This window comes from Anabrus simplex, chromosome 1 (genome assembly GCF_040414725.1).
Source record: "Anabrus simplex isolate iqAnaSimp1 chromosome 1, ASM4041472v1, whole genome shotgun sequence".
NCBI classification, from domain to species: domain Eukaryota; kingdom Metazoa; phylum Arthropoda; class Insecta; order Orthoptera; family Tettigoniidae; genus Anabrus; species Anabrus simplex.
The window spans coordinates 139593009-139617454 of NC_090265.1; the positions used below are offsets into that span (position 1 = coordinate 139593009).

At 38.2% G+C, this 24446-nt stretch overlaps 1 protein-coding gene across 4 annotated transcripts in view; it reads right to left on the minus strand.

Moving 5' to 3' along the window:
* The window catches only part of LOC136884920 (uncharacterized protein DDB_G0284459), a 54927-nt gene extending 32079 nt beyond the window's left edge, over nt 1–22848 (minus strand). Inside the window, exons 1-3 of one of the 4 annotated variants that reach the window (XM_067157254.2) lie at nt 22775–22848; nt 20816–21023; nt 3920–4091 (exon numbers count right to left, since the gene is read on the minus strand). In XM_067157254.2, the coding sequence (XP_067013355.2) occupies nt 3920–4053 (134 nt within the window). In that variant the 5' untranslated portion in view covers nt 4054–4091; nt 20816–21023; nt 22775–22848. Of the gene's footprint in view, nt 1–3919; nt 4092–20815; nt 21024–22643 lie in introns of all 4 variants that reach the window. The other 3 variants (XM_067157259.2, XM_067157238.2, XM_067157247.2) reach the window with 3 other exon arrangements.
* Between the last annotated feature and the right edge of the window lie 1598 nt (nt 22849–24446).

The window sequence follows — 24446 nt, forward strand, 5'->3', positions numbered from 1 at the left end:
AACTTTGTTAGTACATTCCTCATTAACATGTTTTCCCGCTTAGTACATCGTAAATTCGAAGTCCCGATTCTCATCGTATTAAATCTGTATAAAAATACCTCACTTATCGCGGCACAAATTTTCGCTATTACCGCTTAGTACGATCACATATTTCCTAGCCCTGAAAATGTTATTTGCCATCCCTTGTGAAACAAATGTGATTTCCAACTTGGGTAAGATCCGTCGTCACAGTTGCGTGATTATGGAAAAAGGCCTTAAATTCCTGAATTTCACAGGATAAGTTCCACGTTTGGGGAGCAAGCTGTTAGCCTTAGGAATGTTCAATTTTGCTTGCCGGTTAGCAGCAAGATTGCTGAATAATACAGCGAGTCTATTTGTGCTTGTATTTCGGATTCCACGCAGAAGTTAGAAATTGATTTTGTGTTGAGTGGTACAGTGAAGTATAGCTAATATTTGACGTGTGATACGGAAGCCTATATCTGGATTAGGAACATATAAACATAGGCACCTATCGCATCACGAATTTTTGCCATTACCGCTTACCAGTACAATCACATTTTTCCTAGCCCTGAATATGTTATTTGTCATCCCTTGAGAAAGAAACGTGATTTACAACTTGGGTAAGAGCGGTCGCCACAGTTGCATGATTACGGAAAAGTGAGCCTATTTGTGGTTGTATTTCGTATTCCATTCAGAAGGTAGAAATTTATTTTGTGTTGAGTGGTAGGGCCTACAGTGAAGTTTTTTGCATGTGATACAGTAGCCGATATCTGGATAAGCTGCTAGGCCCCTTTAGACAACAATCATCATCAGGAACATAATCGTGTGAAATTGACTAGCATGGTGCACATCTGTCTTGTGATAGCCCACGTATGGATACGGGAAAAGTAAAATTCCTTTCTAATGAAGAAAACATTAAAATCTTTCAGAAAGTGGACTGGCAAACGTATCTTTAAGCATGCAGAGGTCGTGAATGTTGAACTCGCACCTTCGAGTTATGACTCGATCGATTCGACTTGGTCGAAGTTTTTCGAAATGATGGCCAAAGTCATTCTATCACAGTCGCACATGGCCGAGTATAACCTCCAATTCAATGTCTAAGAATGTGACCAGAAAATAATGTTTTATAACTCACTGCTCCAAAATAAAAGGCTCCTACTAACATTTGTTTTAGAAAGAGTATGAGCTGCAATAATACTTGGCTATTTTTATTGGCCCCCATGCATATGTTTTCATATTTGTTGTTTAGGTGTTTTTCACACCATTTTGGGCCCTTGTTATTTTATAAGCCCCAGCAGAAAAGGTTTTCATATTTATTTTCCTGTGTTTTTCACACCTTTTAATACTTTTCTATCATTTTGAGAAATGGTAGATACAGTTTCATATATGTGGATGATCGAGCTATTGCTACTCAAGCAAACTGCTTTGAGGTTGTGGAAGAAAAGTTATCAGAGGCTCTTTCTGAACTATCCTACTACTACAGAGGAAACCAATTGAAGCCTAACCCATCTAAAACTCAGGTATGTGCCTTCCACTTAAAGAACAGACAGGCGTCAAGGAAATCGCAGGTAGTATGGGAAGATACTCAACTAGATCACTGCCCAACACCTAAATATCTAGGTGTAACATTGGATCGTGCTCTCACCTACAAACAACACTGCATGGACATCAAGCAGAAAGTGTCGGCTAGAAATACCATCCTTCGCAAGTTGTCTGGAACCAGTTGGGGTACACATCCAAAGACGTTGAGAACTACAGCCCTGGCTCTGTGTTACTCCGCTGCAAAGTACGCTTGCCCTGTTTGGTACAGATCAAGTCATGCTAAACAAGTTGACATTTCTCTAAATGAAACATGTCGACTCATTACTGGCTGCTTGAGACCAACTCCATGAGATAGAATCTACTGTTTGGCTGGAATCACCCCACCAGATATAAGAAGAGAAGTTGCATCCACGAATGAGAGAACTAAAACACTTGCCTCATGTGCACACCCACTGAATGGATATGAACCTGCCCACCGAAGATTGAGGTCTAGGAGGAGTTTCCTGAATACAACCGAAGATTTAAACGAATCTGCTCAATCCACAAGGTTGAGATTATGGAGAACTAGAAATCCTCAACTTGCTGGTTGGATGCTACCAATTGAACATCTCCCCCCAGGACACGAGGAACATTGGTCTACGTGGAAATCGTTGAACAGGCTTCGCACTGGGGTTGGTAGATCAAGAATTAATATGGTAAAGTGGGGCTTTCCTGGCATATCCAGACAATGTGAATGTGGTGAAGACCAAACCACAGCCCATTTCATGAACTGTAGTAAATGTCCTTTAAGTTGCACAATAGAGGACTTGATGGCTGCGACACCTAATGCCCGTGATTTGGCAAAATTCTGGGCAGATACTATTTGATATGTATGTCATTAAGTACCATTATGCTATGTAAAATGTATGCTTCAAATAAATAAATAAGTAAATAAATAAATAAATAAATAAATAAATAAATAAATAAATAAATAAATAAATAAATAAATAAATAAATAAATAAATAAATAAACAAACAAACAAACAAACAAACAAACAAACAAACAAATCAATCAATCAATCAATCAATCAATCAATCAATCAATCAATAAATCAATAAATAAATACGAAGGCAGTGGTAGTACGTTTTCCCACTAAACACGTTCATTTTTGTTGTCCCCTGCAGAAATGTCTTACAGAGGTTTTACTGTATTTGTTTTGCTATTTATTTTATGTTGCACTGACATAGGCAAATCTTGCTGCTGTCAAAATCCGTTCCTACTGAGACCTTGCAGGAGCTATGGCTGAAGCAGCCTTCCTTCTTGTGTAGTAACGATGTGTGTTCTAATGAGTGCTCCACCTTCAGGGCAGGCAAGTGCCTTTGCTATTAGCAAACGGCAATCAGCTTCAAGGTTCCGTAACTAACCCAACTCAACATACAATATGTAAGTTCAAAAATAAATGCAGTCACCTTGGAGGGAGTGAACGAAGTGAACTTTTAACAATATTCTGAACAGTGCCAAAGGAAGGTTATACATTTTATCAAAAACTTTTTACTGGAAGACAAGCGAAATATTTTAGGAAAAAGTGCTGGAAACTTTTTAACAACTGTTCAAATGAATAGAAATAGTTTTTAAAATAGGCTAACTATAAGTATATCCATCCCATCACATTTCACTAACCCATTTAACCACCACATTGTTTTTAATTCATTTTAATTCAATTTATATTTATATAGTATTTAAGAAGAACAAGATACCTGATTGTAATGTACTTAGAAAGATACACACTTAGTGAATCACCTAAGCTATGTGAACAGCTGATGTTCTAAAAAAGAACGAAACATGTACTGTGTGTAATTAATTAATTTGCTAAAATGCAAATATAAGTGTCAGAAAGGTGGACAATTTGTAATTGTTAGTCTTTGTAAGTGTTATGTTCCGAGCTGTCAGCGGAGAAATGGCGTGGAATGACATTGGTAGATGAATAAGTTTGAGTGGCGTTTTTAAAAGTAGGAAAGATCACAATATGAAAATGTTGGAATTCAAGAGGACAAATCGGGCCAAATATTCATTTATAGGAAGGGGAGTTAGGGATTGGAATAACTTACCAAGGGAGATGTTTAATAAATTTCCAATGTCATTGAAATCATTTAAGAAAAGGATATGAATCTGCTACCTGGGCAACTGCCCTAAATGGAGATCAGTTTTGACTGATTGATTGACTGACTGCATTTCATCAAGCATTTGAATTAATTTGAAATGAACATTTCTGGTTATAATACACAGAATGTCAGGTAGGCCATCTTGGATCAGAACGCTGACCATGTTATTACAGCAAACAACTAATCAACAAAATGCAAATATTATAATCATAATTATGATTTCTATAATACCCACACTGCTTCTTGTACAGCCAGCTCATTTTCTTCTACAGCCAGCTCATTTCCTAATCTTGATTTTTCTAACAAAGAGGTTTCCTTATTATGTAATGTACCAGATATTGTATTTGAAATCTTCTCAAGTGATGCCATCTCCTCCCCTTCTCTTCACTTAAAAGATTTTGTATTTCCTGTAACAGTAACAAGAATATTATATTAGTTGCAAGAATCTGAATTATGAAATCCAGCAGTCACCAGAGACCTGAAGAATTACCAGTATTTTATCTTCCACGAGAAGATCAATTAAATTTACAGGGTAGATAAGAGGAAAGGAATATATAGAAATTTCAATGAGAATCATACCTAACCTCTCCTCCCTTGTTCATATTCCTCCTAACCCACATTAAACTTATTTATCCAAGCACAAGCAAGTTCTAGTCTATTGTCTTTTCTTTTCTCAACTGTGTTTATCTTGTTTCATTTAAATGTTCAGTGCTGCCAACTGTAAGCATTAAGCAAATTTCCCATAAAGAACTGCTGATAAAGGGTCCAATTATAACCACACTTTGTGCAATGAATGAAGTGTATTACAATTAAACTCTATTGAATAGTGTGTGTGGGGGGGGGGGAGGGGGGTAAGGAGGGACTCCTACAATGGAAAGGGAACAAGCAAGTGCACAATGATGATTACATCTACCTATACCTGAATAACATCTGATTGGCAAATCAGTTATCAAGTTAATGTGTGATGAAATACTTACCACTGGGAGTACAGAATTTTGAAAGTTTTAAAATAGTCAAATTAATGTCATTTGTAGAACTACACAGGAGACAAGTACAAACATCAACACACAAAAGGAAAAATGATAAACTCCTTTTCATTCTATAACCTAATTGCGATCTTCCTCATTTAACATTCTTGCACTTCAAGTGTTCTATTTTATTATCTTTCTCTCTTTCTCGGCCCTTTTCCCAATTATCTGGGAGTTAACAATAATGTAGATGGTCCAGCTCCATGGCTAAATGGTTAGCATGCTGGCTTTTGGTCCCAAGGGTCCCAGGTTCGATTCCCGACAGAGTCGGGAATTTTAAATGTAATTAGTTAATTCCTGTCTCGGCCACATCTCGGCACTAAAAGCCATACACCATTTTTTACTAACGTAGATTAAGCCCACTTTTATGGCTGGATAATTTTCTTGACGCCAACCCCACGTGCAGAGATGTATTCACTATTGCATCGAAGTGTGTTTATATGGTGGTTGGTAGTGTGATGTGTTGTATGATGTGTGTTCTTAAGAATGTGTGAATGTGTGTCAGCAAGTAACAGTCAGCTGTCTCATTCTCCAGGAAGTTGAGGTGAGTTTCCTTTTAAATAGCATATATTATTATCTAATAATGTACCTCTTGGATATCTTAGCATTCAGCTAGACAGTTATTGTGCTCCTCGACCTGACCTTGACAGTGACAGTATCAAAAATCCCTTCCACCTGGGCTCTCCCTTCTCAGCGGGCACTCTTGTTTTTTTTTGTATTTTGCTATTGGCTTTACGTCGCACCGACACAGATAGGTCTTATGGCGACGATGGGACAGGAAAGGGCTAGGATTGGGAAGGAAGCGGCCGTGGCCTTACAGCCCCAGCATTTTCTTGGTGTGAAAATGGGGAAGCCACGGAAAACGACCTTCAGGGCTCGAACCCACTATCTCTCGAATACTGGCCGCACTTAAAGCGACTGCAGCTATCGAGCTCGGTCAGGCACTCTGTTGAAGTAAGCAATGTTGTCCTCTTCGCACAGCCTGCAGTGTTGTCATGTAAATGCTCTTTCTCTTCCAGTGTATTATAACGAAATTCAAGCAATACTAACGGAAAATAAATTACATATCCTTTACATTTTTGAAACCTGGCTGGCTCCTAGCATTCTGTCCTCCATGGTTGAAATTGATCAATGTCATTGAACACGTTTCGATTGGTCAGATGGAAGACGTGGAGGCAGGATAGTGATTTATTGTAGAAATGACCCAAAGAGCTGAGTGATATGCGTTTATATGGTGGTTAGTAGTGTTGTGTGTTCTTAAGAATGTGTGGATGTGTGTCTGCAAGTAACAGTCAGCTGTCTCATTCTCCAGGAAGTTGAGATGAGTTTCCTTTTAAATAGCATGTGGAAATGAAAACCTACAACCTGTTTTCCAGTCATTGACCGGGTCAGGAATGAAAGGAATGAATCATATATAGGCTATTAGTACGATGGGGTCGCCACTCCCAAAGTGATTTTATTAATGATTGATAGATGCTATGAAATGAGAATGGAGAGTGTTGCTGGAATGAAAGATGACTGGGAAAACCGGAGTACCTGGAGAAAAACCTGTCCCGCCTCTGCTTTGTCGAGCACAAATCTCACATGGAGTGACCGGGATTTGAACCACAGTATCCAGCGGTGAGAGGCCGACGCGCTGCCGCCTGAGCTACGGAGGCTCTTTAAATAGCATGTATTATCTAATAATATTGTTGGAAATCTTAGCATTCAACTAGACAGTTATTGTGCTCCTCGACATGACCTTGGCAGTGACAGTATCCAAAATCCCTCCCACCTAGCCATGAATGTGTCCAGAAGTCATGTTCATAACTAAATCTCATTTTGTTCCGTATTGAAGATACAATAAGTAAAACACTTTCAAGATTAAAATGATTGTGTCCACCTTTTCAATACAAATATATTTTTAGTGATTAAATTCTACATGAATTAAAAACACCAATTAGGGACATGTTTCGCCCTAGTTATGGGCATCTTCAGCCTAATACTATATCTTAAGGTCAAGAATTAAAACTATAAACATCGGAACTTAATAGTAAACTAAATACTAAATACAATGGTCTTATGCTTTTTACATAGTTTACAATATGTACAGTATGTAGGCCTACATTAACTTTGTCAGAATTTACGAACAATGAATTAATTTATTTTATAATGAATAGACATCCAAATTGTAGATTGGATTGATAACAGCGTGAACTGAGGTTTCTCAAATTGTATTGACTAGAGATTTATCACAGCGTGAGTTGGGGTTTCTTCAATTGTTACGGTCGCCTGAGTCATAAGAATTTTTACAAAACCGGAACCTTGGTTAAAGTCATTCTTGTGAGCGTATGAATCAATTTCAATATTCCTTTAGAAAGAAGCATGGTTATGTTTTAAGGATGAAGCATGTATGTTGGAAACTATTGTTGATCGGATAAAAAATTTTTTGGAATATTACGTCATTCTTGTTGTTAACTTCCCATTGGTGCATTGTTCAACCTTGAGAGGAATATGAGTTGTCTGTAACTGGATAAGAGAAAAAACGGGGAATTAGAATGATAAATGTGGAACCCAATATGATAATTGCAGAGTGAGTGTTTATCACATGAACTTACTCGTCTTGTCGACGTTAGCTGGGACCAATTGTTCTGGTTGTGTCTGAACGACTAAGCTTGCTACTCCTAGTGTAGTATTGATGCTGTAACGGAGGGGCGGAGTGTGGAGGGGAAGAGGGAGTGAGATTCAAATCGTGCGTCTGTGTTGTTGCTTGAGAGATGTTACTCGAATTAGATTGGGCGGGCCTGGCATTAGGCGTGGCTATTGGAGCGCATGCGTTTTGTGGTTTAAACATATTGGAAACTTTATTCACATTTACGGCCTGGATTAACCTCGGAGTTGTCTCATAACAGATTTTTGTTATCAATGATATCATTAAGATTATTATTTTTATTATAAGTTTGTTCCAAATAAATGTACAAGTTTTCCGTTTCATTCAATAATTTCCCCTTGCCTAGGGTTTTAACGATCGTCAAATCACTCTCTATTGAGGTGAACTTTTGGCCTGTTTCTGTCATATGCTGCCTCATGGCCAAATACTTGTTATGCTTGGAAGCATTGTAATGTTCCAGATACCTTGTGTAAAAGCTCCTCCCTGTTTGTCCAAAATATGTCAACTCACATTGGGCACAATTTAACCTATAAACACCAGATCCCGAGTAAATGATGTTATTATTGACTCTATTGTGGTTGAGGAATATGTTCCGATTATTATTTATTGGCTTGAAGGCTATGTTGATGCTGAGTTTTTTTAAAAATATCAGTGATATCAGACTGAACGTTCGTCAAATTAACTACTGTGAGAAAACTGAATGTTCGTCAAATTAACTACTGTGGACGAATGTTCAGTTTTCTCAGGAGGAAATTAGGATATTGGATAAAGGCCTAAAGTATAATTGGCCTAACAGTAATAAAACAACGGACATCATCAATACAGTAGCAGAGGTAGAAACCAGTACTTCGAAACTCCCCATTGAAATTCAAAGCGATGTTAGATACGAAGTAAAAAAGAAATTATCTAAATTGGCTGAAGAGTTAAATGTTAATTTTGATTTCAGTCATAACAAACAAATTCAGAAATTAAAAACAAAAATAGACGACAATAACATTATCGTTACAAAGGCAGATAAAGGAGGTTCCACATTCCTACTAGACAAACAGTTTTACACTAAAAAAACAGAAGAATTTTTGAAGGATACAAGTTATTCGATAGTTAAAGATACCACTGTAAGAATTCAGCGAAATTTAAAAACTTTAGTAAAAAGTTCTAATTTCCTTTTCAAAGAACAAGAGCAACAAAGACTTTTCAACATGAACCCCAGTATCCCTACCGCCAGAGCTTTACCTAAGATTCATAAGGAGGACACCCCCAATGCGTCCCATTATAAATTGTAAGAATAGCCCCACCTATAAAGTATCGAACTTCATTCATAGGTTTTTAAGAAAATATGTTTTCAACGATAAAGCCCCCTTAAAAAAATTCAATCAATTTCTGTGAAATATTGAAGAAATTTGAACTGCAACCCAACCATATTTTATGTTCTTTCGACGTCACAAACATGTTTCCTAACATTCCTACTAAAGAAACCATTAAAATTATCCATGACATCAATAAACACGTGGCCTTAGTAAAATGGAAACTGAAGAATTCATGAAGATATTGAATTTCGTTCTAAACAACAATTACTTCTCCTTTAATGGTAAATATTATCAACAGAAAGGCCTAGCTATGGGAGACCCTCTATCTGGCATTCTAGCAGATATTTACATGAACCATATAGAACATACAAAAATATCACAAATAAAGGGCATTAGTTTGTGGCTAAGGTTTGTTGACGATACTTTTGTGATCATCAATAAGGACATTACTGACAGTCACGATATATTAGTCTCACTGAACGAAATAGATCCTAATGTCAAATTCACCAAAGAAGACGAGGTCAATAATTCTTCAAATTTTTTAGATTTAACAATTACACGCCTGAATAACACTTTTGAATTTTGAATTTTGAATTTTTATGAAACCTACTCATTCACCCATAACTATTAAAGATTCGTCCTTACATCCTAAGACCCAAAAACTAGCTGCCTATCATAGTCTAATATATAGGGCAATAAAAATTCCTCTCTCGCCAAAAAGTTTAGAAACAGAGCTAAATTACATAAGACAGTTAGCTCGGTTCAATGGCTTTAAATTAAATGTAATCTATCGGTTAATTAATAAGATCAAAATTAGGCTATCTTCCAACCTAGTCCCAGAGAAATTAAAGATAAACAGCCACTCCACATTTACATATAATAGCCCGGCTATCCATCATATCACTAATATTTTTAAAAAACACACCATCAACATAGCCTTCAGAACAATAAATAATAATCAGAACATATTCCCCAACCACAATAGAGTCAATAATAACATCATTTACTCGGGATCTGGTGTTTATAGGTTAAAATGTGCCCAATGTAAGTTCACATATTTTGGACAAACACGAAGGAGCTTTTACACAAGGTATCTGGAACATTACAATGCTTCCAAGCATAACAAGTATTCGGCCATGAGGCAGCATATGACAGAAACAGGCCATAAGTTCACCTCAATAGAGAATGATTTGACGATTGTCAAAAGCCTAGGCAAGGGGAAAATGTTGAACGAAACGGAGAACTTGTACATTTATTGGGAACAAACTTATAATAATAATAATAATAATAATAATAATAATAATAATAATAATAATAATAATAATCATCTTAACGATATCATTGATAACAAAAATCCGTTATGTGAGACAACTCCAAGGTTAATCCAGGCATGTGCTCCAATAGCCACGCCTAATGCCAGGCCCGCCCAATCCAATTCGAGTAACACCTCTCAAGCAACAACACAGACGCACGATTTGAATCTCACTCCCCCTTCCCCTCCACACTCCGCCCCTCCGTTACAGCATCAATACTACACTAGGAGTAGCAAGCTTAGTCGTTCAGACACAACCGGAACATTTGGTCCCAGCTAACGTCGACAAGACAAGTAAGTTCATGTGATAAACACTCACTCTGCAATTATCATATTGGGTTCCACATTCATCATTCTAATTCCCCGTTTTTTCTCTTATCCAGTTACAGACAACACATATTCCTCCCAAGGTTGAACAATGCACCAATGGGAAGTTAACAACAAGAATGACATAATATTTAAAAAAAAATTTATTCGATCAACAATAGTCTCCAACATACATGCTTCAACCTTAAAACATAACCATGCTTCTTTCTGAAGGAATATTGGAATTGATTCATACCCTCACAAGAATGACTTTAACCAAGGTTCCGGTTTTGTAAAAATTCTTATGACTCAGGCGACTGTAACAATTGAAGAAACCCCAACTCACGCTGTGATAAATCTCTAGTCAATACAATTTGAGAAACCTCAATTCACACTGTGATCAATCCAATCTACAATTTGGATGTCTAGTCATTATAAAATAAATTAATTCACTGATCGTAAATTCTGACAAAGTTTACTATCAAGTTCCGATGTTTATAGTTTTAATTCTTGACCTTAAGATTTAGTATTAGGCTGAAGATGCCCATAACTAGGGCGAAACATGTCCCTAACTGGTGTTTTTTATTCATGTAGAATTTAATCACTAAAATATATATTTGTAGTGAAAAGGTGGACACAATAATTTTAATCTTGAAAGTGTTTTACTTAGTCATGTTCATTGAAGTAAATATGAACAGACTAAAGATGGTGATTTCAGTCATATTGTAACAGATATGACCTAATTTGAAACATATTTACTGGACTTCCAGGCCATTTATGAACACACAATTATTATGGGTGACTTTAACCGACTTAATAAGACCCATGACACTGTTACAAATAAAACTCAGTCTGTTTTGTTATTCTTAATTTATTTAAGGATGACCCAATAACAGCACACCCACATACACACAATTCTAATCAACCAAAATGGCTACACATACTAATTGCTGTCTGTTTACAAGCCCCTCTTCCTTACGGCTCAACAGGTTGTCCCACCCGTTGCTATATCTGCGGACGGCTAATCCTTACTTTCACAAGTCCAGTCACCTCGTACAACAGCTGTGTGTAGACTGCTGGATTTGAACGCAGGCCTATTGCTTTGTTCGACTCCAGAGACAGTCCAGTAATTCACACAGTCACATGCATTGAACAACTACAAACAGCAACAGCTCAACAGTATTCAGCAGCAGGACAATACTCACAAAGGCAAATATTAACCCAGATCCATTTACCCTCACACTCAGGATAGCGGCTTCCCTCGCTGACTCACGGCAATCCTCAGTACACAGAAGTACATAAGTGATTTCAGTCACACCTAGTGAAAGAGATATGACCTAATTCGAAACATATTTACTGCATGGAAACAGCTGATAGTCCACATTGGTCATCAATCAAGAGGGATCGACTGCATGGAAACAGCTGATACTCCCGCCCAGTACCGTACAGGCTACAGATGTATTCGTATTAATGAGCGGAAAAGAATGTGTTGTGAAAGCGATAATTAGGGTGAAGATATTATTCCAATGTATGAATATATCAGGAGAAAGAAGAGAACTAGACTCGCAGTGGACAAGGCAAATTTTCCTTAAATGTGAGAGCCTTGGAGAATTCCACCAATGTGTGCCTTCGTTGTGGAATGACTAAGAAAAATTCAAGAAATAGTACTGAATGTCCATCAATAGGCCTACTTATAAGGAATTTGCGGAAAAAATGAAGTCACTAATAGACATCAGGCAAACAAATTACTATACGCGCACTTTTTCTTGAGCCCGGAGCTCCCTAGTGCTGAATCGGTAGACCTTGGTTATCTTCGACATCCATATTGGCAACCTTTGAAACACAAACTATGAATCGCTTATTCATCGCTGTGCGACATCTGGCGTACAGTTTGCAAACTAGTACTGTTGTTGTTTACACAGCAAAGCCAAACTATATAATTCATGCTAGTAACAAGATTCGCATTGAGAAATGTTATATAATGTTAATAATGTATGTGTGACACAATTGTTGACGTAAGATAATAAAGGTTTAGAAAATTCATATCGATTGATCATATTATCGATTCAATTCAGATTTCTTTTCCATCCAGTTGGCAGTATAACCGGAACTGGCAGCACTCCCTCCTTGCTCCTCACCCCGCAAAAATCGGGCTCAAGAAAAAGTGCACGTATAGTACAGGAAAAGTATACGTTTTGAGGAAAGGCTGACAGTATCATTAAATTCATTATTCACACAGTTTTTTTAAGGTTTAAAGTTAGAAACCTCCGAAACAACTATGTCCATGGCAAAATATATCATATAAAAGATCAGTGGCAGGTACATTTCTTTGCATTCTACAGGTTGCTAACAAAGTACTGATTTTAAAAAAAAAAGACTGAAAATGGATGCATTTGTGTACATCAATTTGAATTCTTTTTTTTTACTAGGGGCTTTACGTCGCACCGACACAGATAGGTCTTATGGCGACGATGGGATAGGAAAGGCCTAGGAGTTGGAAGGAAGCGGCCGTGGCCTTAATTAAGGTACAGCCCCAGCATTTGCCTGGTGTGAAAATGGGAAACCACGGAAAACCATCTTCAGGGCTGCCGATAGTGGGATTCGAACCTACTATCTCCCGGATGCAAGCTCACAGCCGCGCGCCTCTACGCGCACGGCCAACTCGCCCGGTACAATTTGAATTCATAATTAACAGCAGAAACATGTTTATCCAGGCCTACAGGTTTCTGGCCATTGGTGACTCGTACATGTCTGCATCTTACAGATTTAGGATTGCTCACATTACAATCAGTGGATTTGTTCCTATTATATGTGATGCCATTCATAGAGCATTACAGCCAGAATTGTTGACTGGGTGAAAATTGCAACAAAAGCCTCACAACAATGGCTCATTGTACTTCAATTATAAGACTTTATTACCATTTATGCTTATTTTTTTTTAACGATGCTGGTTCTTGGGACATAATTACTATCTTTTCAAATGATATTTTGAGGGGTTTATTAGATGGAGGTTAACAGCTTTTTAATTTTTTTCATACCACTTGGTACCACCAAAATAATAGAAATATCAAGAAATGCTTCCAGTCAAAATTTACATTACCTAATGTAGAAATACGGTGTCAAGTTTCATTACAATCCTATAAATAATTTTGAAAGAAAGAAAAATGCACATAATGATGTTCTGAATATTGTGAAAATGAGAAAAACAAGGAAAAGCAATGAGTTCCTTTCACTGTTTAATATCCCTCAAAACTGTATTCTTTCTCTCCCTCATGATCTGCAAATCTCTTGTTGCCTCTCCTCTTATTTGTTATTGTGCCATGTTCAGAATAGTAGCATATCACTTCCATGATAAGCATGTTGCTGAATTTCTGTACTGTCTTCTGTGCAAAGAATCCAGGTCCAAATCCAAACTTTTGAAGAATGACAATCCTGTATTAATTTAGATCATTGAAGACTACAGCAGCTTCAAAAGCAGCTAATTTTACCAAATGGCTGTGAAGAAAGATTGTCTATGGACATCTCTTCAAAGTAGAAAATTGAAATTTTTATTAGAGTTCTGTGTATTCACATGTGTATAGTTCGCGCACCTTTTAGCAATATTACTTTGTACGGGGGTAAGGAGGGAGCACTCCCGGTTCCGGTAATACTGCCATCTGAATGGAAATGAAATCTGAATTGAATCGATAATATGATCAATCGATATGAATTTTCTAAACATTTATTATCTTACGCCAACAACTGTGTCACACATACATTATTTAACATTATATAACATTTCTCGATGCGAATCTTGCTCCTAGCATGAATTCTATAGTTTGGCTTTGCTGTGTAAACAACAACAGTACTAGTACGTAAAGTGTACGCCAGATGCCGCACAGTGATGCATAACCGATTCATAGTTTGTGTTTCAAAGGTTGCCAATACGAATCTCGAAGATAACTGAGGTCGACCAATTCAACATCATCAACATCATCAATCAATACTGATCTGCATTTAGGGCAGTCGCCCAGGTGGCAGATTCCCTATCTGTTGTTTTCCTAGCCTTTTCTTAAATGTTTTCAAAGAAATTGGAAATTTATTGAACATCTCCCTTGGTAAGTTATTCCAATCCCTAACTCCGCTTCCTATAAATGAATATTTGCCCCAATTTGTCCTCTTGAATTCCAACTTTATCTTCATATTGTGATCTTTCCTACTTTTATAAACGCCACTCAAACTTATTCGTCTACTAATGTCATTCCACGTCATCTCTCTGCTGACAGCTCGGAACATACTACTTAGTCAGCAGCAATTCAGCACTAGGGTGTGCATGTATCACTGAAAGGTGCGCGTACTATACATTTCTTGAGGTGTTCAGATGAGGCTAGTGCTCAGTACACTGGCTTAATAACTAAAGAAAAAGCTCCTGGAACATTGTTCCAATGAGCAAGTTGGCAGTGTAATACACTGATACTTGTCACATCTACTGTACATGTGTGCATATGTACCTTCTTTACTGATGTGAACACTACCAAGCCTCTCTATCCATCCTGAAATACTTTCCTTATGAATCAGTTGAAGGAAAATGAAAACTTGGCCTTCAATTTCACCAAAAATGCAAAACAATATTAGGTGCTAATAACAAGCACCTTGCCTTCTGTTTTTAGAAGTAAAGAGTATGCCTTTCTAACAACTAAATACTATGGCCATCTACAGTAGAATGTTGCTGTTGCTCAGTTGATAAATGATTTCATTTTGCTATATATTACACTGCCTGTCAAAATTGTTTGGGAATACTGATTATATAAAATAACGTTTGACAGAGTAGGGTGCATGGTTCTTGTAAGATCTCTGATTAACTTGTGTTGTTTGAGTCATCAATCCATAGACTGGTTTGATGCAGCTCTCCATGCCACCCTATCCTGTGCTAACCTTTTCATTTCTTCGTAACTATTGCATCCTACATCTGCTCTAATCTGTTTGTCATATTCATACCTTGGTCTACCCCTACCGTTCTTGCCACCTACACTTCCTTCAAAAACCAACTGAACAAGTCCTGGGTGTCTTAAGATGTGTCCTATCATTCTATCTCTTCTTCTCGTCAAATTTAGCCAAATCGATCTCCTCTCACCAATTCGATTCAGTATCTCTTCATTCGTGATTCGATCTATCCATCTCACCTTCAGCATTCTTCTCTAACACCACATTTCAAAAGCTTCTATTCTCTTTCTTTCTGAGCTAGTTATCATCCATGTTTCACTTCCATACAATGCCACGCTCCACACAAAAGTCTTCAAAAACATCTTTCTAATTCCGATGTCAATGTTTGACGTGAGCAAATTTCTTTTCTTAAGAAAGCTCTTCCTTGCTTGTGCTAGTCTGCATTTTATGTCCTCCTTACTTCTGCCATCGTTGGTTATTTTACTACCCAAGTAACAATATTCATCTACTTCTTTTAAGACTTCGTTTCCTAATCTAATATTTCTTACATCACCTGCCTTCGTTCGACTGCACTCCATTACTTTTGTTTTGGACTTATTTATTTTCATCTTGTACTCCTTACCGAAGACTTCATCCATACCATTCAGCAACTTCGAGATCTTCTGCAGTCTCAGATAAAATAACAATATCATCCGCAAATCTCAAGGTTTTGATTTCCTCTCCTTGGACTGTGATTCCCTTTCCAAATTTCTCTTTGATTTCCTTTACTGCCTGTTCTATGTAAACATTGAAAAGGAGAGGGGACAAACTGCAGCCTTACCTCACTCCTTTCTGGATTGCTGCTTCTTTTTCAAAGCCCTCGATTCTTATCACTGCAGACTGATTTTTATACAGGTTGTAGATAATTCTTCGTTCTCGGTATCTGATCCCTATCATCTTCAGAATCATAAATAGCCTGGTCCAATCAACATTATCGAATGCCTTTTCTAGATCTACGAATGCCATGTACGTGGGCTTGTCCTTCTTGATTCGATCCTCTAAGATCAGACGTAAAGTCAGGATTGCTTCACGTGTTCCTACATTTCTTCTGAAGCCAAATTGATCTTCCCCCAACTCAGCTTCAACTTGTTTTTCCATTCTTCTGTAAATAATACATGTTAAAATTTTACAGGCATGAGATACTAAACTAATAGTGCGGTAGTTTTCACACCTGTCAGCACCGGCTTTCTTGGGAATAGGTATAACAACATTCTGCCGAAAATCGGATGGGACTTCTCCTGTCTCATACATCTTGCACACTAAAAGAAATAACCTTACCATGCTGGTTTCTCCTACGGCAGTCAGTAATTCCGAGGGAATATCATCAATTCCAGGTGCCTTGTTCCTATTTAGGTCACTCACAGCTCTGTCAAACTCTGACCTCAAAATTGGGTCTCCCATTTCATCAGCATCAACAGCCTCTTCATGTTCCAGAACGAAATTATCTACATCGTTACCTTGATACAACTGTTGGATATGCTCCTGCCATCTTTCTGCTTTGTCTTCTTTCCCTAGAAGTGGCTTTCCATCTGAGCTCTTAATATTCATGCACCTAGATTTCCTTTCTCGAAAGGTTTCCTTGATTTTCCTGTATGCAGCATCTACCTTTCCCAGGACCATACAGCCTTCGACATCCTTGCACTTCTCCTTCAGCCGTTCTTCCTTAGCTACCTTGCACTTTCTATCCACTTCATTCTTTAATCGCCTGTATTCTTTTCTGCCCTCTTCATTTCTAGCATTCTTGTATTTTCGTCGTTCATCAATCAGGTCTAGTATCTCCTGAGTTATCCACTGATTCTTAGTTGATCTTTTCTTCCTTCCTATCATTTCTTCAGCAGCCCTACTGACTTCATTTTTCATGACTCTCCACTCTTCCTCTACTGTGTTTCCTTCGGCCTTTTCATTTAGTCCTTGTGCAACATGTTCCTTGAAACAATCCTTCACACTCTTTTCTTTCAACTTGTCTAGATCCCATCTTTTTGCATTCTTTCCTTTCTTCAATTTCTTCAACTTCAGATGGCATTTCATGACCAACAAGTTGTGGTCAGAGTCCACGTCTGCTCCTGGGAAAGTTTTGCAATCCAACACCTGGTTTCTGAATCTCTGCCTAATGATAATGAAGTCTATTTGATACCTTCCAGTGTCTCCAGGTCTCGTCCACGTATACAGCCGTCGTTTGTGGTGTTTGAACCAAGTATTGGCAAGGACTAAATTATGGTCAGTGCAGAATTCAACCAGCCGACTTCCTCTTTCGTTCCTTTGTCCCAATCCAAATTCTCCTACTGTGCTACCTTCTCTTCCTTGGCCTACCACTGCGTTCCAGTCTCCCATCACAATTAGATTCTCGTCACCTTTGACATATTGTATTAAATCTTCTATCTCCTCATATATTCTTTCAATTTCTTCATCATCCGCTGAACTAGTAGGCATATAGACCTGCACTATTGTGGTGGGCATTGGTTTGGTGTCTATCTTGGCGACAATAATTCTTTCACTATGCTGGTCGTAGTAGCTTATCCGCTGCCCTATTTTCTTATTCATTATTAAACCAACTCCTGCATTACCCCTGTTTGATTTCGTGTTGATAATTCGGTAGTTGCCTGACCAAAAATCCTGTTCTTCCTGCCAACGTACTTCACTTATATCAACTACATCTAACTTCAGCCTATCCATCTCCCTTTTCAGATTCTCTAACCTACCACAATGATTCAAACTTCTAACATTCCACGCTCCAACTCGCAGAATGTCAGTATCCATCTTCCTGATGTTCGCCCCCTCTCGTGTAGTCCCCACCCGGAGATCCGAATGGGGGACTAGTTTACCTCCGGAATATTTTACCCGGGAGGAAGCCATCATCAGTACATCATTCATACAGAGAGAGCTGCATGTCCTTGGGAGGTGGTTACGGCTGTAGTTTCCCGTTGCTTTCAGCCGTGTAGCAGTATCAACACAGCTAAGCCATGTTGAGTATTATTACAAGGCCGTATCAGTCAATCATCTAGACTGCTGCCCTTGCAACTACCGAAAGGCTGCTACCCCCCTTTCGATGAACCATTCGTTAGTCTGGTCTCTCAACAGATACCCATCCGATATGGTTGCACCTGCGGCTCGGCTATCTGCATCATTGGGACACGCAAGCCTCCCCACCGCGGCAAGGTCACATGGTTCGCAGAGGAGGCTGATTAACTTATAGGGTAATTAATCTACTCAACCTTGTATTACAAGCATGTAACTGTCACATAAATATATTTTTAATAAATACATTTTCTGCCATCATATCCCCTTAATATCACAACACATAAAATGCAGTTTTTATTTTGTAGATTAAAATCTACAAAACTTTGGTAGAAACACCTATTAAAATGGTTATGAATAAATTTTCACCTCTGTTTTTCATTGTTTACATGGATCTACAGCACAAGAAATAAAAGAATGAGTCTAACTTGATGCCCTCAGTAGGCCTATTTGTTATTAATCATCGGCGGCGGCCATTACTCGTATCGAGTGTATGTTTTTCACTTGCAATTAATGTACAGTCTTTTGTGCACATGACGTTGATGACTCATCAGGCCAATTCTTGCATAAAACATTCTATCACATTTGGCACACCTGAGAGAAGGGGGTGGACATGGTTGAGTTTGTCTGAGTTTTCTTCTAAGACGAGCCTCTGTTTGCAGTCATCGACACACTGTTTCAAACTGCAGTACACCAGTGGATGCGATTGCACACCAGCGAGGGCGATCTTCAGCAAGCGTGTGCCAATTACTGGGGTCAATGTTTGTGCTCTTCAAGGTTTTTTTGAGCCGATCCTTGTAGCATTTCAGAGGTGTACCACGTGGCCTCCTGCCAGAACTGAGTTCACTGTATAGTATCTGTCGGGGTAGCCTATTGTCATCCATGCGTTGGACATGACCAATCTATCTAAGCTGGTGACTTATGATGGAAGCTTCTATACTGTTCACCTGTGCCCTTTCAAGTACTACAACACTGAAGACATAATCCTCCCATTTAATATTTATAATGATCCTAAGCTTCTGCTGGTGAAAACATTCCAAGTTTTTTGCCAAACCAATGGTTGTCACTAGCCAATGGTCCAAAAACCCAGATCAATGGTCTTGTGACTAGCCAATACAGTCACACAGGATACTAGAAGCCTGTGGACATCACAGCTCTAACCTGGGGGCAATGGTCTAACTTATCCAGACATAAATATGGGAGACACGATGTCACAATCAGACAGTTCTATTATTAAATAATATGGCCTCTTGAATTCTGCAACTCAAATGTGTGTGTGCTGTACATGAAAAAAAAAAAAAAAGAAAGTATTTGTCAGTGCAAAGGAAAGGAATAGAACACTGACAAGAATAGTCTTGTCACTACATATTGGTCTAACCAAACTGGACCAATGGTCTTGTCACTGGCCACAATTAAATTGACAGCATTGTGTGCTGTATTATGAGAACATGTGAGTCACACCATGTTGGATTTCTAGCCTCTCTCTTCTGCACCCAAGTTAGTAAAGTTTTACCATGAACTGTTACAAAAGAGTAGTAGTTCCTCTTGATTTTGTACCAAGACAATATGATTGCCTAAGAGAGGAAATGCCATGGCCTGCTCTGATTTCAGAACCCTCTCTCTTCTCTCGTATGCTTCCAAAAATAATGCTCAACATAACACAATTAAAGGAAAGGTACATAGGCGATGACCAATTTGGTTTCAGGGTTGGGAAAGGAACCAGAAATGCTATTCTTGATCTATGCAAAATTTCTGAGAGGATTTGAATTGAATGGGAACGTCTAGTCACTCTGAAAGAAATGAGCACATGGTATTGTATTGTATATCAGTTATACGATACCATGCACTCATAATTTTTTTTAACAACTGTATATATGATAATCAATCAAGAGGTTGACTGGAAACTGTTCTTTCAAACAATGAAACAGGCAGGGCTGACTGGAAGGACACATAATGCTGAATCTGCACAAACCACAGCAAACAAAGTGAATGGAAGCAAAGCAACTGTAAAAATAAGAAAAGGTGTAAGACAGGGCTGCCAGCTTTCAACTAACTTATTCAATATGTACACAGAAGAGGCAAAAGCAATGACAAAAAAGATTAAAAATAAAATAAAAATACAGAGCTGGTATCAAAATTAACGGGCATTTGGTACAGTTTTATTTTCACGTCACACAACACAGGTAGGACTCGTAGCAATGATGGGATAGGAAAGGAGGGCCAGGAGCAGGAAGGAAGTGACTGTGACCCTAATTAAGGTACAGCCCCAGCATTTTCTTGGTGTGAAAATGGGAAACCATGGAAAACTATCTTCAGGGCTGTCAACAGTGGAGTTCAAACCCACTATCTCCTGAACAAACGTTGACAGCAACATGATCCAAACTATGCAGCCACTTGCTCAGTTGGTGCACTGTGTAAGAATCTGCAGATGATATTGCAATTATTGCTGACAGTGAAAAGGAAATACAACACCAACAGCAGTATTGACGGAAACTTCAAGTTTTTTTTTTTACACAACTGGCTTCACGTCGCACCGACAAATAGGTCTTACGGTGATGATAGGAGAGGATCTATCATCAAAAGTCCAAATCTTCTGTGCTTCTAAAGTGAGCTGCAGAGAAAGGAAACCAAAACAATGATACTTCTGCTTTTTCCACATCCTGGTGGAGTTGCAGGTGCAAATGGTGTTGCACATGACCGTGGCCACGGTCCTATTCCAGTGTTGGAAAAGCAGTATCGAGATCTGGATAGACTTTGCACTAAAAAAAAATAATCCTACAATGTTCAACAACATGTAGGTCTATCTAAACCTTACTTATGACTCCAAACACTGATCTATTATCACAAACAAATGAGGACTGATAAAAATATTCCTTTCTACATATTGTACTGAAATCAGTGTTACTTCTACTTTCTTTTATTGTAGTGTAGTAAGTCAATTTTTGTGTTGTTTTTTTCTACAGTTCTAAATACCATAATTTAAGAAAATCTATAGCTATTCTCATGACTTGCATTCCTTAAAATCAATCCCTGCAAAATATCATAAACACTGCAAAAGCCATCATAAGAGGACTGCATTGTTAAACAATGCACTCTACAACTACCCATCATGAGCAACATTCATAATTTTTAAATAAGTTCATTTTTGCTACGATTGTATAAATACGTAAGCCTAACCTAATATGATAAGGTGAAAAAATTAACTTCTGGAGTAGAAAAAATCCAAAACTGACTACAGTGTACGTATTCGGCTTGCTAATAATTTTTTATAGTCCCCTGTAAAATTTATCTTTTGTTGCTTAAGATGATTTTTTTTTTTTTGCAAGTTAGTTGCGTTACGTCGCACCGACACAGTTAGGTCTTATGGCGACGATGGGAAAGGAAAGGGCTAGAAATGGGAAGGAAGCAGCTGTGGCCTTATTTAAGGTTCAACCATCTGTGTGGTGTGAAAATAGGAAACCACGGAAAACCATCTTCAGGGCTGCCGACAGTGAGAATACTGGATACTGGCCGCACTTAAGCGGCTGCAGCTATCGAGCTCGGTACTTTGCTTTTCTAGGGAAGATATGAAGAGGAGTGTACTGGGACAAAAACCCAATCCCTGAGTCACAAGAATTAATCACACCTGGTTCAAGCTGGGAATAGATTCGAGGACCCTCTCTTAGAATCCCATTTCAAAACTCCCACATGCATATGCTGGGATTTGAACTGAAACCACCTTAGCAAGGAGCCATTTCAATGCCACTTGACTATCATGCCTCAATGTTGTGAGTTTCAATTTCTACAATAGGTCTTACCAGATTTCAGAATGCCACAATTTTGCAATTTCATAAGTGGGCCAACCAACTGACATTAGCCAACCAACTGCGCCACATTCAACCCTGTAACAGAACTAATTGTACTGTACTTCTCAGGTTTTTTTGGAATTCCAATACAGTGGGTTTCTACAGTAAAAATATTGTTTCCATTCTGCAAATCAGGAACATTCTCAGCTTCAAGACTCAATTCCCTTCAATTACTTTAGACCTGCCAGTTTGTGAACAGATAAAGAGAATTTACAAGGTATTCCTCCCCTGTCTGCTACATTAAATCCACACTAGCAATTAAAAAGTATGCCTACTAATACTTCAAACAAACATATTAAAACTAGCCAGAGGACTGACATACAAAAATCACACCTACGGTACCACGCCACTATGTAGTTAAGTTGCACTAAAAGGACGTTACGCTTAAAATGTAACAGATTATCAAAACGCAGCTTGTGCAGTACTATGTCAAGAATGGAGCAAAATATATCCTGATTATTCCTTTAACATTCCTACAATAAACATATATACTTATACCCACAGAGCACCAATACCGGTAAATAAGGTACCTACTGTACTTACTCAAGCTGAACCCGCAAATACTATTACCGTATTTGATATAATTACGACGCTATACAATATAGCGAACCAATGTTTTGATGTTGTTCAGGAATTCATGCATAAATTTACACATGTATAAATACGTCTCAATCACGTTGAAAACGGTTGGTCAGGACCCTGTGGCTAGTGCTCAGAATGCTCAGCAACACTGCAGCAAGTCAGCAACATAAAGTAAACACAGCTGGCACCAAAGAGAATGAGTACTTAGCGCTGTGAACAGGGTTGCCAACTCCTAGATACTCATTATCACCAGATATGGATTTGAAAAACACCAGAAATCTCCAGATCTGGATATTTTTTTTTTTTTTTTTTTTGCTAGTTGCTTTACGTCGCACCGACACAGATAGGTCTTATGGCGACGATGGGCAGGGAAGGGCTGGGAGTGGGAAGGAAACGGCCGTGGCCTTAATTAAGGTACAGCCCCAGCATTTGCCTGGTGTGAAAATGGGAAACCACGGAAAACCATTTTCAGGGCTGCCGACAGTGGGGTTCGAACAGATCTGGATTTGAAAACTCTATAAATTCTCCAGATGTAGTAAGATAATGCATTAAATTTACACTTACCTCCTTTCAGTTGTGCTGTTCTGCCTCTAAAGTTTAGTAAGTCTAATGGTGTCCAGCCTATATTATAGCCATATGATCAATTCAATACAAGTCACACTCAAACACTGGCACTATTATAATAATAAAATGTTCACTGCGTGTTATCAATTGTCGTAATCCTAACATAAATGTATTTAATTGCAAACTATATACACACATTAAAAACTGTACTATATTTGTTTATTTATGGCTGATCTGTATAAGTTGAGGGTACTTGACCCGGATAGTTGTATGACTCTAATGTGCCTATTTTCTGCAGTACTTCTTTCGGTAGATCGTATGTATAACAGCATTTCCCTGTCCTATTCAATCCAAATTTTACACACAAGACCGAATGGAGAGTTTGTATTGACATTCTATTTCTCAGTTTATTTTTAGTTATATTGACTTGGCTGAACACTCGTTCTACATCCGCATTAGAATGAGAAAGTACGAGAGTCGATATAACTAAATTTGCAAGTTCGCTGAAAGGATTTTCACCAGTTGAATCCCTATACATATCAACTTCTGCCCAAAATTTCACAGTGTCCTTAACTTCAGTCCACTGGATATGATGCAGATTTCTCCACTGGTTTTCTACTTTCGCAATAACATTATTGTCAGCATAAAAGAGTTGTGCTATATCAATAATTTGCAACTTAAAAGGCCTTAAACAATTTTCGGGTGAAAAGAGAGACATTTTTTCAAGGATCCCTATATTTTCAGGTAATCTTTGCCTCAATTGTTGGATAAGTTCAACAATGAATTGCACGCATCTATCGCGTAGTTGTTTCTGTTGGTCTTCAGAAAGCGAGGACGATGATACTTTAGTTTCGAAATCATAACCTAGATAGGGCTTTGGGTCCAGATGATTATTAATTTCTGTTTTCAGGACATCTACTTTGACAGTGGGCAGCAGAACCTTGGTGCATAATGACTTAATGAGAAGGATTAGGTCACCTAATAATTTTGTAGGATCTTGGTTTCGACTTTCGAACTTCTTATTTACGATCTGCACTTCAACCAAAATTGGCTTCAGAAAAGACAAGTACAAGTAATTCTGAGGGTCGCTATACATTGAATATAAAATATCGGCTGTATAACAGCGACCTTTAAGACGAGCGATTTCAAAGTGTGTTTTTAACTCGGTCCACTGTTGCATTATTCTTGTCA